Genomic DNA, 17,595 nt, shown 5'->3' on the forward strand with positions numbered 1-17,595 from the left:
CAAAAGTTTGCAAGCAAAATAAAACTTAAATAAAGGGACTTACACAATTGATAGCTAAAGGACACACACTTGAAATATTATATGCAAAGTTAAATCTATTGAACGTTAAATCAAATGCAAAATGTACACGAAATAGTTACTTGCTGTAAGTTCCAGTATATATATATCAATCGCAAGTGCAGCGCCAGGAAGGGAGTCCAGCTCCTGCCAGCTCCTGATTGTTGTTTTCTGCATCCGCTGGCTGGGTGGACCTTGCGACGTTTTTTTGTAGCTTAAGCATACAATTATCAAGGGATTGGACACCAGTTGGCAGAGCACAAATGTAATTTATAGTTAGATATTTGATGTACGGTTTACACATCTATTTATGTGTCTCTATGTGTGTCTCTATGTGTGTCTGTGTGTGTTTGCATATCGAATAAGTTGATTTTTTTGTCGCTACTTGTGGCGCTGTGTGGCGCGTGTCGAGTGTGTCGGAGGTTTGGAGTGAGCAAAACTAATAAAAACGCGAATTTGATGTGAGTTAAAAGCACACAAAAGCAACCAACAAAAATGTCTGCCTATTTAGCCATCTACGACAATGCGGTGGGGGGTGGGAGGGTGCATCAACATTGGGGCTTACTGTACCAACACGCTTTGGGGCTCTGCCATGTGCAATAAAATCCCTTTTGGCTCTTGCTGTTTGCCTTTGGCGGGGGGTCCGCCCAATATAATCTGTGCCAATGCAGAAGCCAGCGCCGCAAAAAAAAAGGAAAAAGCAAAAATAACAAAATGGGCCCACAAAATAATTCGCAGCCGAACCATAAACGCAGCAGCAACGTCGCCGCCAAGGGACAGAGAAGGTGCCGCCAGGGGGGCACCCTGGAATGGGGTCAGTGCGCGAGTTCAAAAGTTCAACCTGGGGTTTAACAGCCCCAAAAGCACTCTCGCTCGTTCTCTCTGTGTCTTTCTGTTTGTTGGTAGCCTCACGGGTAGGTCACTTCGACCCAGGGGCTCCGCTTTCGGCTTCTCCATTTCAGTCCCACCCGTGACCCCCTGACCCACTAAAATGATTAAGTGCCGTATTTAGCAGCTGCCTAGATTTAGCCCTCCATCCTCCATCCTCCATCCTCCCTCCCAAACCCTGCCGCCCTGCTGCTTACAAATTCTCAATTTCCAGCTCCAGTTTTAACTCGAGTTTTAGCTTCTTGTCTCCAGGCACTTTGCATAATTTGCGCCGTTGCTGGCTTACGTCTGGTAATCGTAAACTGTGACAAGCATTCCATTCGGAAAAGTCCCCTTTAATGACCCGTCATTACCGGGAAACAGGGGCAACAGGCATAGGCACAGGCACAAGGAGAAGTTATGGCTTGTGGCGCTCTCCCCTCCGGGCCAGTATCTAGCCCAAACCGCTGCCAGACGTGTGCTGGCCACGGGTCGCATTCGCATGAGAGACGCGTGTGAAATGCGCTTTCAATTACGTCCGAGTACATGCCGAGGATGGCCAACCGAGGCATCATGAAAAGCGCGTAAATAAATTTATGACGATCACGTATACGCACCGTTTGCCAGCGCTCCAGGTAGCCGTAACTCCGGCTTAAGTGAACATTATCCGTTCCCTGACTGCTTTCATAATCGATGTGCCCATTGCCCATTGCCCATTGCCCTCTCTGTTGGGACTTGAGGCTGAAAATGCATTGCAATGGAGGCAATTTTCGCAACTCTCTGCCAAGCAAGAGAGACAGAGAGAGAGAGAGAGAGACTGTCTTATTCCTCTCTGGATATTCAGTGCACGTTCGCTTAAACAACATTTTATGCCCGTGTTTATGTTTAGTTTCTGCTGCCAGCGGGGGATTGTTATGTAAGTGCCAAAGAGCGTATTCAATTTGAATTGGAATTGCCATCGAAATCGGCATGACTCTCTCTCTCTCTCGCGCTCTGTCATTGCTGGCACATTGCTGGCACATTGCTGGCACATTTCACATTCCGAGCACGAAGCAAACAAACAAAAAGTTTAAAGAAAGTTATCAGCAGAAGAAACAAACGAAAATTAAAATAAAAATGCAATTATGGAGCTTTAAAGTATTAGAGCCATGGATCTGGCCATGAGCTCATGGCCTCTTGTCCATTGGCTGGCTCCAGTTCTAAATCTCCAAATCGATACATGGATGATGCTTGGGTCGCTGCTCGCTGCTGACAACACGCACTGCAAACGCACACTCTCGATTTAGGGCCTGGCTTCTGCATAACAAGTGGCCGAGTGGCCGACAGTGAGAGTCGCGCGGAAGGCATTGAAAAATTGAAAAATTGAATAATCCGATGGGCCGCTGGGCCACCGTATATAATGCTGGGACAGGCGACTGCCGTTGCACATTCACCGTCGCTTTGTTGCCGTGTCGCGTACTCTGATAAGCAGCCGATAACGAGCCGCACGTGGCATTAGCGGAGCAACCAAATACAATTAGCGCTCCGTTCGTAAATCATTCGATTCGTGGATATGTTCGCAGTGGCCTTGATGCTGGCGTGCCTGGTGCTGGCTGCCCAGGCGCAGGTCTCCTTCCACACGGATGCCAACACAAACTCCTACAGCGTAAAGACCCCGCAGCTGCAGCAGACCTTCACTCGTTACTATGGAGCAGCCAAGCAGGAGCAGCCACAGGCACAGCCACAGCAGGAGGTGCAGCAGGAGCCGACGGTAAGCAGTAGATACAAGTTTATTTTGAAAGCAATTTACACAAGGAACTTAGTTGCTGTGCAAGCTAGTCAGGCACGGGCAGATTGACGGCCTGGCCAATGCCCAGCTGCATGGCTCCCTCCAGCTTCTGGCCGAGAATCTCAATGCTCTGCTCCTGGCGCACACCGCCGCCCGAGTCCATTAGCTGCTGCAGCTGGCCCATGGCCAGTGCCATGCCAGTGCCCAGATCCTGTGGCAAGCAAGTTGTTAGTTCTCCGCGAATGGATCAGCGTAGATCTCACCTGTGGTCGAGCCTGGGTGCTGGCCACCAGCAGCAGCAGCAGTCGCAGCAGGCACAGCGTCAAGCGAAGTGTCATCATGGTGATGGATGAATACGGAAGCTGCCCAACAGCCAGCGGCTTATTTAAGCGAATTAGCTGCCCGGGCTGGGGTCGGGGCTATCTTTTAATTGGTCGAAATTTCCTGTTTGCCGTTCCACAGATACCAATCGTGGCAGTTCATGTTTGCGCTTGCATGTGCAAAATAATTCCATTTCCATTTACGGACCACTAATTGAAACGGCAGCGAAACATTCAATTTATTAAGCGAAAACACAACTCGATTTTAGCCGGAGAATGCCTCATGCTCGTCAGGGGTCTGGAACAGTTTCCTTAGCTCCTCGACCATGGACTGCCAGGCTTGGCCGATGCTCTGCACCAAGTCCCGAGCTGCATTGCTGATTTGCTTGTCCAGCCGCGGCTCATCCGGATACACCAAATGGGGACGCACATCGTCGTACTCGTTGGAGTAGTCCAGTTCCAGCTCCTCCCCCGCAGCCATCACAGTCAGAGCAAATATCAGAGTCACAGCGTAGATGAGTGCGGCAGTCATTGCGGGCAACTGTTGCACTGTGCCGGCCGAGTGTCAGCTTTTGTAGCTGCCGCTCAAGCCCGCGTGCAGATTTCCAAATTTGTAGCTGGAGGCGGAAATGTTTGCGAGCATCTGATAAGTGGAGACTCCCCATTCAGTTCGGATTTCCATTTCATTTTATTCGACTTATATGCAAGAGAAAAAAAAAACAACTGGTGCTGGTGCATGCCACCTAATTGGCGCCGCCTGCTGCTGCTCCTGCTGCACTTGATATCTTCTGGCGCACCTGCTGCACCACATCCGCGACGCTGTCCACAAAGGACAGCCACATGCCCTTGATGCGATCGCCAAGAGTGCCCGCTGCCTGCTGCTGCTGCTGTTGTCCCTCCATCGGCTGCTGGCGTCGCCTTCGTAGAAGCTTCTTCTTGCCGCTCTTCTTGGCGTTGATGCGGGATCGAGAGGCATTGTTGGCGGCACGCTTGCGTGCGCGTTTCTTGCGCGCCTCCACCTCATCCTCGCCGGGTGTCGCGGTGGCCATGGACATCATCCAGTGGCAGGGGGCACGCTTGATGCGCCTCGATCGCTGCAAGCTGCGTCTTCGCCTGCGTCTCCCTCGCTCCCCGGACTTGGACTCAGACTCGGAGGAGTCATCGCCCGAAGGCGGCCGCATGGCATCGCCAAAGCCCGCCGCCGTCTTCGAGTGCACCGACATCAGGGGATTGTCGATGTTCAGGTCACGATTGATGGCCGCGCCACCCTGCACGGCCTCGGCTATGTTGGCGGCCACACTCATGGCGCCCAGTGCCAGATTCTCAAAGGGATTCTGAGCCAGGCCCAGGCCCAGGCCCAGTCCGGCGAGCAGCAGTCCAAGCACCTGAGACCTCATCTCATTCACTGTGACATGTCGGGGGCACACTGGCTGCCTTTTAAGGCTGCCAAACATCGCGTGACAAGTTCGATTGGGATTCGATATGAGATCTCAGTAGGCTTCCTTCCGGCTTCTGTCTGTGCGGCACCAGCTGACACCCGAATCCAGTTTCGAATTCAGTTTCATTCGTTCGCTTCGACAGTGCGTATCGGTTGTACAAAATATTAGTTTCCATTTCGAAGTTAAACATTTTAGTTCAGTTTTTTCCATCAACCAAAATGAGATCAAACAAAGGGCGCACCCAAAGCAAAGACAGCAGACTGGTAGGACTGCTGAGCAATAAACTGTTTAATTTATTTTATTTAATTTATTTTCCATTTGTTTCTTTCGCAGCAAACTGCCAGTCCTTTTGCTGTGTATCAGCAGCAGGCAGCAGCTCGTGGTGGCAAGCCCAAGCCATCCGCCGTGTCCACACTCCAGCAGCAGCAGCTGCAGCAGCAGCACGAACAGCAGCAGCTGCAGCAGCAGCAGCAGCAGCAGCAGCAACTTCTGGCACAGTCGGGCGTGGCAGGACAACGGGCCCAAGTGCCCACATATGCGGACCAAATGCAGGCCGCCTTCCTCGACTACCAGCGGCAGCGAGCGGAGTTTGAGCAGCAGCAACAGCAGCTGCTGCAGAAGCTCTACCAGTACTATCCGGACATGTCGAACGGACAGGCTCAAGCTCAGACCCAGCCCGATGCTGCTGGTTCACGTTTTGTCTACCGTCGCCCGCAGTTCGGATCCAACGGGTTGCAGCAGCAGCAGCAGCAACAGCAGGGAGCAGCCCAAGGACAGGCCGTTCGTGGCGCATACTCAGCGGGCGACATCTACGCAGGAGGAGCGGGTGGCCGCGGTGTTCAGGCTGCCACCTCGAGCGGAGACTTCTACTCCACGCAGCAGCACATGGGCTTCCTGCAGCAGCAGCAGCAGGACGTGCTCCGTGAGCAGCAGCAGCAGTTTGCCAACAGCCAGTTGGCACCCACAACCACCCAGAGCTACGGCATGGCCGTGCCCATGTCCTCGGTGCTCGGCTCCCCATCCTTCCAGCCCTCCTCGGACGTCTCCCACGTGAGCTTCAGCAGTGGAAATCTCAACTACAATTTCTAGTCAGCCGCAAGCTGGGAAGGGAATCCAGCCTTAATCTTAAGCCGTTTTTTTTTTCTCGATCTATTTAGGGTTTCGTTTTGTTGTCCAAATTCAAAGTACAAAACAATTCAGGCATTAAATCGTATAATTTTGCTGCGAATGATGCAAAATCTGTGATTGAATCTCTCCGGGCAGCGCATGGGAATGCGGCAGTCACGAATGTTGCCATTTGCAGCTGGATCTAACAACAAATGGCTCCAAATTCGACAGCGATGTGGAGCTCAATTTTGTATCTGTTTTGTGGTGTGGAAAGGGCATCAAGGGCTAAGGGCTGAAGTGGCTTGGAGGGGCTTTGCATTGCATCATTCGAGTGTTTGTCGCATGTCTAGCAGCTGGAGCAAAGTCTTTGTGTGGGGCCAAGCGTGGTTCTAGTTGCTGGGCGGCAACGTGTCCTCGAGGAGTCACCAATGGAGCTGCCAGTGTAAACAGCAAATCGAAGCGAGAGCCAAGACAAACCTGCTGGAACACAACAATTGCATTAGAAGTCGTGGAGGAGCAGGGACGCGGCGGAGTGGGAACCCGCTGGCTAAGCCACTCGAACAACATCAAGGGGGAAAGCTGCAATGAAGGAGCGAGCCCATAGGGCAAGGACCAGAGCCAAGGCAAGGCACAGAAAAAGTGCCACAAAATATGTGGGCTAACATTTAAGAGTAATTCTATTAGAGTTTGTTTGCCAATCCCTTTTTGTGGAATGAAAGTTAATTGGGATCGCATCCCGAGCCACGCACTGATGTGCGTCCCTTTTCCCCCGCAACTTATTTGCATTGGAAAATGCCCAAAACGAGTAGCGAAAAAGTAAAAGAAAATGTAAAAGGAAAAGGAAAAGGAAAAGGGAAAACTAGCCGAATACGTTTACAAAATACATGGCTCCACGTGTAGCCCCTCCAGACATGAGTCTCTGAATGTGTGTGGGTGGGTGCTGGCCGGATGTATGTCTAGGACCGCATCCTGTTCATTTCCACCCCCCACAACGAGAGGAGCAGGCACATGGGACAGTGGACAGTCGACAATGGACGCTGGACGATGGGAAGCGGGGCTTAGGCACGGCCAGGAGTGGACATTGCCTGCCCCTAGACACGACTGTTTACCCCTCGGCTTATGGCAGCAACAAGCTTGCAACTGCCTCGCGCACATCCGCTGACACTAGTGGCGAAAAACTAGAACACAATGCCACACAATAAATATATATTCAGGATGAATATGAAACAAAACTTGAAGCGTATTTTAAAGCCGAAACAAGAGACTCAAATGCAGATGCCAAGAAAGCGATTGCTTTGGGAAGAGTTCTTAAACATTTATTCTAGTAACAAGTGAATCACACACACAGCTGCTGATGGGATTTTCACTCACTCTAGCTAAGGGAGGGGGATGGGGAGGGGGATTGGGGATTTCTGGTGGAGCGGAGCTACCTTGGGCTTTAGCAGGCTAGTTTAGGTATTGTTTATCGCCCCATAGATGTCTCATAGAACTGGAATTACCAGAGATGATGACAGACAGCAAAACAGCAAGCCGGCAAACCCGTCTTGTTGTCATTCGAAGTATTTCGAAGCTGCGGCTTGTTGTTGTGTGGAGAAAAGTAGACTTTTAGTATGGCTGGAGCAGCGGACGAGTTGAAAGCTAACGCGCCTGTCAAGATGCTGACATTTTGGCTAACAATTGCACTGCTGGTCTGTGCCACCAGCTCGGCCACTGGACAACTGATCTTTCAAACAACAACCACGCAAAGTCCGTTGGGTACAAGCGGCTCTGTCCCTAGCCCTGGTGCTGGCTGGGCGCTGGTCAACAATGTGAGAATATCGAATGCCATTACACCGTTTGTCACTCAACCGCCGCGGACACAACAGTTTGTGGACTGCTTCGGCAGCTGCCCCACCACACCGGAATACAATCCCATCTGTGGCAGCAACATGCAACTCTATCTAAATGAGCAAAAATTCAATTGTGCGCGATTCTGTGGTGCTGGTGAGATTTGCTGTTTGCCTTTTATCTTTCTTGTGCCCATCGCTTATGTTTATGTCACATTCATTCGCAGATATACAAATAGTGAGGCGAGGCAGCTGCGAGGGTCTGTTTCAAATGACAAGAGGTTGACATGGCACATGGCACTCAATAAAACCAATTAAAACAATAAATATAAACCCCAGAGTTATTAGCGCTACTCCTGCGACTGTCTGGCTGCTCCACATCAAGTGACATTTTGCAAGCCATAGAAGTGGCGGCTCCCCCACCAGCCTTCTGCTGTGATGCCAAAATAAACGTTTGGGCTATCTATTTTAGGCCATGTGCGCGTGACGTAAATGGGCTTGCACTTTGGAATATGATGCTCGACACTCCGCTAAAGATTTATATGTGGCATGGCCGAGGGCTGTGGGGGGCAGAGAGAGAGAGAGAGTGATGTCGTGTTATGCGCCATAAAGTATCCGCTGATCAACTGGGGCGTGGCAAATAAATCTCCGCACAGCTCGCTAGCAATGGAGGGCGATGTATGCTAAATCTACTTCATATATCACACAACGACAGGACACACAGAAGACAGAGACAGAGACAGAGACAGAGAGCGAAAGCGAGTCAGTAATAACAATGAGTTTATTTACTTGTTTCCAACATTTCCACTTGCATTTCGTTTCAGTTTACAAATTAAGTTTAAATACAACGTAAGTTCAACCGCGATAAAAAAAAAAAAACACATACAAAGTACAGGGGAGGGCAGGGCAGGGCAGGGCAGGGTAGGGAGTTGGTGTTCCTTCCGCTACCCCGTGGAGCTTGAGCCCTGAAGCTAAAAACAACACAATAATAATGATAATAATAATAAAGAATGCGTGCCAGTGGGAGTCCGTGGATTGTGGCGTACTTTTCGGCAGCACTGTGTCACAGTCGCAGTTCGCAGTTCAGCTCCGGTCACGGTGCCCACGTCTCTCTTTGCAGCTGGCAAATCGAGTTTTAATTAAGTCGAACAGCAACACCGGCGGGAGTGAAAGGGTGCAAGAGCTGCAGCAACACGCTCTGGCCATCATTATTATTACTATTATTATTATTATTATTATTATTAGCTGGCTTTGGCTGCTTGCATGTCCGAGCGGAGGTGGCAGGAGCTGTAGCTTATGGTGACAAAGACGGGTTTACTGGTACTGGTACTGGGAGCAGGTCACGGAGAAAGCTCCCTCTAGTAGCCATAGTGAATGCCGTGGCCAGAGACCGATGTGTGTACGAGGGCGGGTGCGGCAACGGCGGCTCTGTTGAGGGAGAAAAAGAGAGAGAGAGAGAGAGAGAGAGAGAGAGATATATATATATTTGTCCATCTGGTGGGGCTCTTGGTGCGGCGGGGGTGGGCTTGTGTCTATTAATAACATCTCCGTCATTTCTCATTACTCACTTCAAGACTGGGGCGCCCAGGTGCGCGGCGTAGGCGGGTGCAGCATACGCAGCGGGGGCGTAGCCATGTCCAATGATGCCAGGAGCTAGGACCATGGATCAGCGACCAAAAGAGAAGAGCAGAAAGTTAGGACAAGCAAACGAGAGAGAGCGAGAGAGAGAGAGAGAGCGAGAGAGAGCGAGTCAACAAATATGGAAATAAAGCTGCAGAGTAGAGACAGAGTCAAGCAGAAGCTGCCGCAAATTACAATCGAAACAGAGAGGCTCATTTCCTCACACATTCCGGGCTGTGGCATCCCAGCAATCAGCCAACAAGATGACATCAATCAAGTGGAGGACCCATGCACCAGAGTGCACTTCCTTTTTCCCTTCTTTCTTTGCCTTTTTGGCACTGTGCGACTATGACTTCGAGCTGGCATTTGAGTTGACAGCTTTAAAGTGGAGGGTCCACCCACGGACCATTGGGGTCCGTTGAATGATTGATTACATTGGCCAAACATTGGGCCTCGCTGTCGCAGACAAATCGATAGCTGACGGACAGAAAACTGCTCACCCGGTGCACAGTTTTGAATGTACATAGGACACTCCACACCCAATGGTCAGCCTTTTGATCACATCGATCGCTGAGTTTTTCGCTCTAATAACATTTCCCCCCACCCCTGCTGCCATCCAGCGCATCGCCTGCTTTGGTGTCCAGTGGAGCAAAAGTTGTGCGCTTTGTATTTTGTTTGCCACCCCCCGGCCCCGGCTGCCCATAGTTGGAAGTTTGTTTTTGCCAAGTGCACTTGGCCGTAGAAGCGAAAACACAATAAATTTCCGCCCTGCAGTCCGGCCGAAGATAACTTTGCTCAGTTCCATTTTAGCCCCCATTTCCGACTTATCGACAGCCCTCCTGTCTCCCTGGCTCCCTGGCTCCCTGGCTGTGTGTTAAAGTTGAAAACTTGTTGTAAAATTAGTTGAACATCGTTCACAAATGACTACGGAAGCAGTGACAGTGCAGCGGATAGTGCGCAAAAGTTAGCAGGAGAGAGAGAGAGAGAGAGAAAGGATCAAAAAGGATTAGCAGGCAGACCTCCGGGCTGGCACCTACCGTAGGCTGGAGCGGCGGCATACTTCACAATTTGAGCTGGAGCGGCGGCCACCTGTGCATAGCCATGCGACAGTGCCGGTCCAGAGCTATATCCGCCATACCCATAGCCGAGACCAACGTGTCCAAGGTGTCCAATGTGTCCGTAGTGTCCCAATCCCACTCCGGAGAGCTGCAGGGCCGGTGCCGTGGCTGCGTAATGACCGCCGCCATACTGAGCTCCATAGTGACCGCCGTAGGCCAGGACTGGTGCTGGAGCTGGTGCTGGTGCTGGGGCGGCGGCATAGCCGTGACTGGCATAGGCCAGTCCCTGGATCTGGGCAGGGCCCGTGTGTCCCACTCCAAGGGCGTACGAGGCAGGAGCGGCAATGGCATGTGCCGCGGGAGCTAGATTCGGTTTTGTGTTAACATTTAACTACGTGCAAGGGGGCATTGAGTGGATCATGTGGGTGCCGAGTGCTGAGTGCTGAGTGCTGAGTGCTTGATGCTTTGTGCTAAAGTCTTTTTGTGTTAGTTTCCAGAGTAGGAGGAGGATCAAACTCACCTGCATAATGGGCCGCGGGGGCCAGGCCGGCATCGTTGCTGATGCTCGAGCGCTGGACATGCGACTGGGAGTGGGCTGTCTGCACCTGGCTGGCGTAGTCCGACTGGGACGACTGTCCGTAGTGGCCCTTCACCGTGTGCTCCTGCGTGTTGCCCACGGAGGCGTGGTCCACGCTGGGGGCGCTAATCGAGTAGGCGGCAGGTCCGCCGGGCTTGGCCTGGGCGCAGGCGATCGCCATGGCTGCCACACAGAGAATAACCTGAAATAAGGCAAAGTGCCATGAGAGCCACAGTCTTGTGTTTATTTTGGTAGCAGCAGCAGCAGCAGCAGCAGCCGCTGCACTGCAGGAAATTGCAGACGAGTAAACTTTTAATTAAGTTTTGTAAAGTAGAACTTAGGGGGAGAGAAGGATGTGGTAGACTGTCTCTGACTGTATCGCAGGACTTTATCGAAAGCGTCTCGAGTGTGTGTGGCATAAATATTCATCGATTGACAAATTAGAATTAGAGCAATTTTCAATTGGAGCAGCATTGAGTACTCTCTGGGCATTCCAGATACAAATCCTGTCAAGAACTTTTGCCTCACTTGTTGCCCGCGTGGGCAGCAGACTGAAGTTATTTATTGTGAGTTTGCCAGCGCCATTCATTAATTTTTGAAAACTTTTGCATAAAGGTAAAGCTATTTGTGAGCAAAGAAAAATATTACAAAGTAGCTCCGCACCACGGGGAATATTCTATATATATCCTGACCATGGCGCCTCGCTCCCTGACCAGCATTCGCACATCCGCTTATAAGCGGATTGCAGCTGACAACCAGGGGAGCCAGGGAATTGGCAGGCAACAATGGAGAATGGCAAATGCCAGATGGCAGATGGCAGGATGTGCAGGACGTGCAGCTTCATGCCGCGCTAGTCAGACTTTGTTAACCTGTCCTGGCAGCATTCAAGGAAAACGTTTTAGGACTCAGCGTTTGAGGTTTCTGCTTTCTTTGGGAATCCTTGAACCTCCACTCCGCGGAAACTGGCGAGCAAAGGATAAGAAACTGCTTCAGGATTGGTTCAGTGATTGCAACTCTTTGGCTTCTTTGTAAGTCACCGCAGACGTTTCTGGGGCTTGCCACAAACGTGCCACACTGCCACCACACAACACACATGCCACACGCACCTTGAATGCCATTTTCGAGCTTGTTGAAACGTTCACTAAAGCGTTTAGAGCTACAAAAAAATACGATTGAATCGGTTTGGTTTTGGTTTTGGTTTTAGGATTTTGGTTTGCAACTGCGGTCTGGGCTGCGTCTCGGTAACTGTCTCGATTCGCCGTTCTTTGGGCTTATTTATACCGATTTTGTGTGATGGAAAAGCCACCTCCCTCTGCTCGCGAATTATGCCGCAATGCATGGCCAGCCACTGAGAACGGGTTTTCCTCGCAGTTGGCAAAGCAGGCAGCACGGATCACAGGCGCGGCTCCAGTCTACGCACTAAGTCCACGACTTGCCCACTGCAGAGCTGATCGCCTTTCGATTTAATCGAAATTACTTCACATCATCGATTGTTTAATTGGAAATTTGTTCGAGCGTGGTTTGTGTCTCTTTTGGCGAATGCGGCAAAAGGAAATGCCAACGAACAAGGTGAGCTCTAACCCCATGGATGGTCACTGCCTGGATGGATGGATGGAGGACTGGGCCTTGGTGTGGATGGAGGGAGTCTGGCTTGGAGTCTGCCTCCATGACTTGCCTTGTTCCCATTACCATTCCCATTCCTCGTATCGCTTGCGCGGCTCTTGTCAAGTGCTTTATTAATGGTTTCTGTCTGCCAGCTCATTGCATTTTTTGGCCCAGCCTGCGGGCATAGTTTGTTGCAACTTTTTGTGTTGAAAATTACGCGTGGACCACAACGTACCCATATGGAGTGTGTGATGTGTGGGGGCTCCTTTGTTCGTTCTGGCTGCGATTCAACACCCAAGTTATCTCTCTGCTGTAATGGGTATCTTCTAGTCTTGCTGTTCTTTTTGTGTCTTTGGTTTTTGGGTTCTCACGCAGCCGCCGCCAAATGGGCGCGGAAATTGGGCAGCCAGCCAGCGTTGGAGTTGCAGATAAGAGCCAAAGTAAGAGCCAGGCCAGGCCAGGCCAGACCAGAGCTCGAAGCTGGAGCTGAACCTAGCAGCTAGGTGCTAGGAGCTGGGAACAGGCACTGGGGTTTTGGTTTCGCTTTCGAAAGTCACCAAACTGGAGCTCGATTCGGTGTGCGAGTGTTTTGATTTGTGATCGCTGATCTATGCCATTTTTTTGTGCCTTGTGTTTGTGTTGCCTGGTGAACAATTTTTGTGGGTCGCATGCAATTTATGCGCACTTTGTGCGTTGTCGTGACGCTGGAAAGAGACAGGCCAGAGGCGAGAGGCGAACGGCGAATGGCGAACGGCGAGCTGCGAGAGTGGGCCAAAGTTATGCAATGTGTGTGCGTGGCAGCCATTATCCATTGTTGGGTGGATGGCCAGAGCCAGTCTAGAGTCTAGACTGGCGGAGACTGATGCGAGACGGTGGAGGGCCAGCCCCACGGCGGATCAAAACTAAACGCAAACAAAAAGATTTCGCAACCAAGACGATGCTGCGAAAATGCTTGCATTCTGCGACCTCCAAAGGAAGCCTCCACCCAGAAGCCAGAAGCCAGAAGCCAGAAGTTGCTGCTGCTGCTGTCCCAAAAACGGACGAGTACAGTCAGCGACCTTCAAGATGGCGCCACTTGCTTTGGCATTGCCAGCAATGAGGAAGATTGAGTTGGAGAGAGGAAGAGTGGGAGAGAGTAGGCGAGAGTGAGGGAGAGTGCAACGCCACTCATTGATTGTCATTGTCAACGTTCTCCTTCATCTGCTCTCTCTTTCTCCCCACCCTGCAACTGCTTCTGTTGGTTCCATTGTGTAATGGTGCGACATTTCAATTACGCTTCTTCTTCCCCTCACACCACCCACACACACCCACACACACAATGACAAGCGTGGCAATCTGCGAACGTTTTTGCCTCTGGCATTAATTTGTATAATTGCAATGCCAATACAGTACAGGACAAACATTACAGCACCGAAGAACAATGTCCATGCGAAAGTGCAGCCAGCCGTGGTCTGCCATCTCGATGTCGCCACCCCCCACACCCACCCGTCCAGCGCACCCATAACTATCAGCTCCTCAGCGGGTGTCAAGTCTGTCCCAGTGTCCAGTCAGGCGCAACTTTTCGCATCTATGTGGGTCAAAAGGCGCAAAGAACAAGGAGAAACGTGAGGAGCCACACAATGGGCTCCCTGTGGGTCGAATAAAATAATTTGTATCTAACATGTTTCCTTGAAATATATGAAAATATATTTTCAGTACAAATTAAAACCAGCAAAGATCGATCTCTCATTGCTCTTCTGCTCTTCCATAAAGAGTAATTTTTCCAGTGGATCTTCCAGTGATGGGCAATCGCCGTGCCTGCACTTTTCTTCGTTTGTTTCCAGCCCATCCATTGTCCTTCTCTGGCATCCACTGCCATACACAGCGCCATTGTTGCCACATTCCCATTGTGGCTTTTCTTTTGCGGGGGTCCGGTCCTGGTGACATTTGCCTAAATACTCTGCCACACTCGACCATTATCACACATGCTGCCCGCTCTCTTGTTTTGCCCCTTTGGTGGTATTTTCCAGGGATATTGAAGGGACGGATGGCCAAGCGGCGAAGATTAATGACCGACATGCCCTGACAGCGCAACGTCAGCGCGCGGCATCGATATCAATACCGGGGTACATGTCTCAGAGGGGAGGGAAATTATGTGAACTCACTCCACCCCCCCGCCACAACAGCTCATCAGTAACGGGTGTCTATATTCCACTTGCAAGAACCATCGAGACAGTAAAGGTAATATCTAGTAATGGACGGTATAACTATTACATATTTATATTTGCTTGTGCAATTGAATTATTTTTTTAATACGTTGTAACGGCTTCAATATAACTGTTACCGAAAACAACAACAACAACGACTTGAAGAAAGCTCACGGACCGGCCTCTGCTGACGCTTCTTCGCTCTCGTTCTCGCGATCTCTTCTTTGTTCTGCTCTCTGCTCTCTTGGACCGCGCCAGTCCTGAAAAGCTCGCTCCCCCTCTGTCTTTTACTTTCTCTGTCTCTCTGAGGAATTACGCCTCTCTCTGTCTCCCTCACACTAAACGGCGGTAATCGCAAGCCTAACGCCAAACCTGTCGCTACTTGAGCCCCTTGCCTATCCGCCTGCCATATGGCGCTGTGCCATTGAAGAGCGGAGTGCAACAAACTTGCTCGAGGGCGTGCTCTCCGCTCTACGTTTACGTCCCTCCAATCACCCGAAACTGGAGCAACGTCCTGCCATTACGAGCAAACCCACATATAAGAACACTCGCGCTCTCACGGCTCTGAGAGCTGGAGAGCATTCAAATTTAACCTTCAATTACAAAATCAATAAGCAAAAGGCGGACCAGACCCAGACCACACCTCCTCCTGCCGCCCCACCACTTGAACCAGCAACAACAACAGCAGCAGCAGCATTTGAGATCTTTAGGCCAGATTTGAGAGCTGCTTTTGTATGTGGCAGCGGTCCGTGGCCGTTGCCGTTTTGTTGCTGTTCATTTAATTTCCATTCTTGAATTTTTCGTATTTTCATATTTTTCTGAGAGCTTGCAAAACCGTTTGACAAGAGGGGGCGACACGCCCTCTCGACATGCTACGCCTTCTTTTTGCGTTAATTTGTTGTGCAATCTGCGCATTTATTATGTCTCGATTGTTACTGTACATTCCCCCCATGCCATGGACCTCATTTCATGTGAATTTAATGTGTTTTGCTAACGAGATCTGGCGGGAACTGGCGGGGGGGGCGCTTACATATTTTATAATTTGTTTTATTTAAATTAAATTCCATTCTTAATAAATGATTTTGTTGGCTGGAAACAATACAGAAAAAAAGTTCCTTCAAGCAGAGATTACGCATGAATTGACGTTGAGATTCCGTTGGCGAGTTGTGTGGCAAGCATGTTGCAAGCGAGCGAGCGAGCAATTAAAAATCAAAGACACCATCGCCGGCTAGGCACTGTAATTACGTCTACGGCGTCTACGCAATATTTTGCTGGCGGCCTCTGGGCCCGCAACAAGAGTGGTTCGTGCAGCCCCGACCAGGAGTCGATACCCACTCGCCAAGAGAGTTCCAACAAAAAAAGTGGAGTCCGCTCCATTGAACTCCCAACTCCGAGCTCAAGACTATTCCATTCCCACTGCTGCTGCTGCCTTTTAATTTAATTAGTTGATTTTATTGATATTCACTTTCTGTGGGCCGCACCCACCAAAATTATTTTGGGGACAGACTCCGAATGCGGACGCAAAGCCTCGCGGCAGCCATACAAACATCAAGCCAGATCATGGCCGATAGCTTGGATGCGAATCTCGTTTTAGCAAATATTAATACCGCGTGGCAGAAGAAGGGCATATTATCTCCATCGTTAACATAATTGGAGCCATAGTACCAGTGGCCTGAGTGAGGTATTTCCACTGTCGGCACATCCCTTTTCTAGATGGAGTAGATTCCTTATGTTATTTTTCTGGCCTCGACTGTGGAAACAGCCGCCTAATTGAGTTGGTTTATTATATGGCCTGGACCCCGCCGTGGACTTGTGGACTCGGAAGCCCTTAGCATGCAGTCTCCACTGGCAACGTGCGAGGCGGGGGCGTCTCCTTCCCATGCCGTTGATGGACACTGATAGACCCCCTGGACTTGCTCCCTTTCCGTTTCAAGGAAACCTTCTTCGACTCTTGGTGCCGGCCAATTGTGCTGAGTTATGGCTAAAACATAAAACAGGGCAACCGTACAGCTACCCACCTTTGCCTTTATTCGCATCTTTCATGTGTACAGCTTCTTGTTGTATAATTTATGAATTCATTTGCCATTTGCCATTTTCCCATTTCCCATTTCCCATTTGCAGTTCAACTTAAACTTTGTTCTATGGCATGCTTATGCATTCATTTACTTCCCCCCATGCCTCGTTCCTTCAAGACCAAACACTTGACGCGCCTTTAAAGCAGAACCCTCATTAGTATTCGCGGTGCGTGGATTCAGGGATCTGCTCACATGTTGCTCCAAAACAACACACAAAAATATGCAAAACATACATGTACATATGTATGTATGTACATACGAGTATGTACATCTTTATACATCATCCCTTGCTCATCCCTGGGATGCCCTGGAGGCACTTCCAGCTAAACTCTGCCTTGTTTATTGTTACTTTCTGGGTCTTGTTTTCCCACCTGACTCGCAGCGGGCGAACAAATTTGATTTCTGTGTTAATTGCGGTCCAGCCCACAGACCCAAAGACGAGGCTCATTAAAGCTCAAACTGTGACCAAACTACGGGCCAGAGATCTCAGAGATCTTGTATCAGGGTAGGGCAGGTACAGAGGAAGGGGGTGGGGACTGCAGATTGGAGACAGGAGATCAAAAAAGCAATTAAAGTGCGGCAGCAACTGCGGCCAGTGGCAACTTTGACCAAATTTGCTGGGACCAGCTCGAGGCCAGTTCAGGCCGCAATAACAGCGACTAAAGCGACAAGAGTGCCGACAGCACTTGCAACGACATGTGGCAGTTTCACATGGGCATGGGCATGGTCATCTGGTTTTCCTTTTTTACAGGCAATTAAGCACTTCTGGCCCACAAATCTGCAAGCCATTCTGCAACCCATGGAATATCCATGTAAAAATCCAGCATTGGGCGTTCACAATCAATTTTTGGGTGATTAAAACCGGATTACTGAAAGGAATGCAATCAATTAAGAAGTTAACGAGACGCTAGGACCAGAGTTTGCAGAGGTACCATACGAGCTTAGAGTATTTTTGTTTCTTCTTTTCTTCCTTTCATGACTTTAACTCGCCCACGCCAGGGCTGGTCGGGCAACAAACTTGCCAACTCGAACTTGGCAAAAGGAAGAGTCCTCCTGGCTCAGAAACTATTTGCTCTCTGGCTGCTGTTGC

General features: G+C 50.2%; 4 protein-coding genes across 5 annotated transcripts; 2 read left to right on the forward strand and 2 right to left on the reverse strand.

Annotated features, from left to right (window-relative positions):
• The first annotated feature begins 2,449 nt into the window (after positions 1 to 2,449).
• LOC117588559 (mediator of RNA polymerase II transcription subunit 15) lies at positions 2,450 to 5,689 on the forward strand. Its single transcript, XM_034279944.1, has 2 exons — positions 2,450 to 2,674; positions 4,785 to 5,689. Exons 1-2 carry the CDS (start codon positions 2,477 to 2,479, stop codon positions 5,538 to 5,540), a joined length of 954 nt encoding a protein of 317 aa, XP_034135835.1. The 5' UTR covers positions 2,450 to 2,476; the 3' UTR covers positions 5,541 to 5,689.
• Positions 3,711 to 4,412, reverse strand: LOC117588561. The gene has a single exon (XM_034279948.1). The coding sequence runs from the start codon at positions 4,407 to 4,409 to the stop codon at positions 3,756 to 3,758; it is 654 nt and encodes a 217-aa protein (XP_034135839.1). The 5' UTR covers positions 4,410 to 4,412; the 3' UTR covers positions 3,711 to 3,755.
• Positions 5,690 to 7,178: 1,489 nt separating the features above from the next.
• On the forward strand, positions 7,179 to 7,737 carry LOC117588562. The gene is made up of 2 exons (XM_034279949.1): positions 7,179 to 7,541; positions 7,612 to 7,737. Exons 1-2 carry the CDS (start codon positions 7,214 to 7,216, stop codon positions 7,668 to 7,670), a joined length of 387 nt encoding a protein of 128 aa, XP_034135840.1. The 5' UTR covers positions 7,179 to 7,213; the 3' UTR covers positions 7,671 to 7,737.
• Positions 7,738 to 8,676: 939 nt separating this feature from the next.
• LOC117588560 (cuticle protein 21.3) lies at positions 8,677 to 11,871 on the reverse strand. 2 transcript variants are annotated; one of them, XM_034279945.1, is made up of 5 exons: positions 11,746 to 11,871; positions 10,583 to 10,841; positions 10,042 to 10,425; positions 8,953 to 9,037; positions 8,677 to 8,812 (listed from the first exon to the last, which is right to left on the reverse strand). In XM_034279945.1, exons 1-5 carry the CDS (start codon positions 11,755 to 11,757, stop codon positions 8,743 to 8,745), a joined length of 810 nt encoding a protein of 269 aa, XP_034135836.1. In that variant the 5' UTR covers positions 11,758 to 11,871; the 3' UTR covers positions 8,677 to 8,742. The 2 variants fall into 2 exon arrangements, with proteins under 2 accessions (XP_034135836.1, XP_034135838.1); XM_034279947.1 differs by lacking the exon at positions 10,042 to 10,425.
• Positions 11,872 to 17,595: the final 5,724 nt, after the last annotated feature.

The sequence above is a fragment of the Drosophila guanche genome, unplaced genomic scaffold, assembly GCF_900245975.1.
Source record: "Drosophila guanche unplaced genomic scaffold, DGUA_6, whole genome shotgun sequence".
Taxonomy (NCBI): domain Eukaryota; kingdom Metazoa; phylum Arthropoda; class Insecta; order Diptera; family Drosophilidae; genus Drosophila; species Drosophila guanche.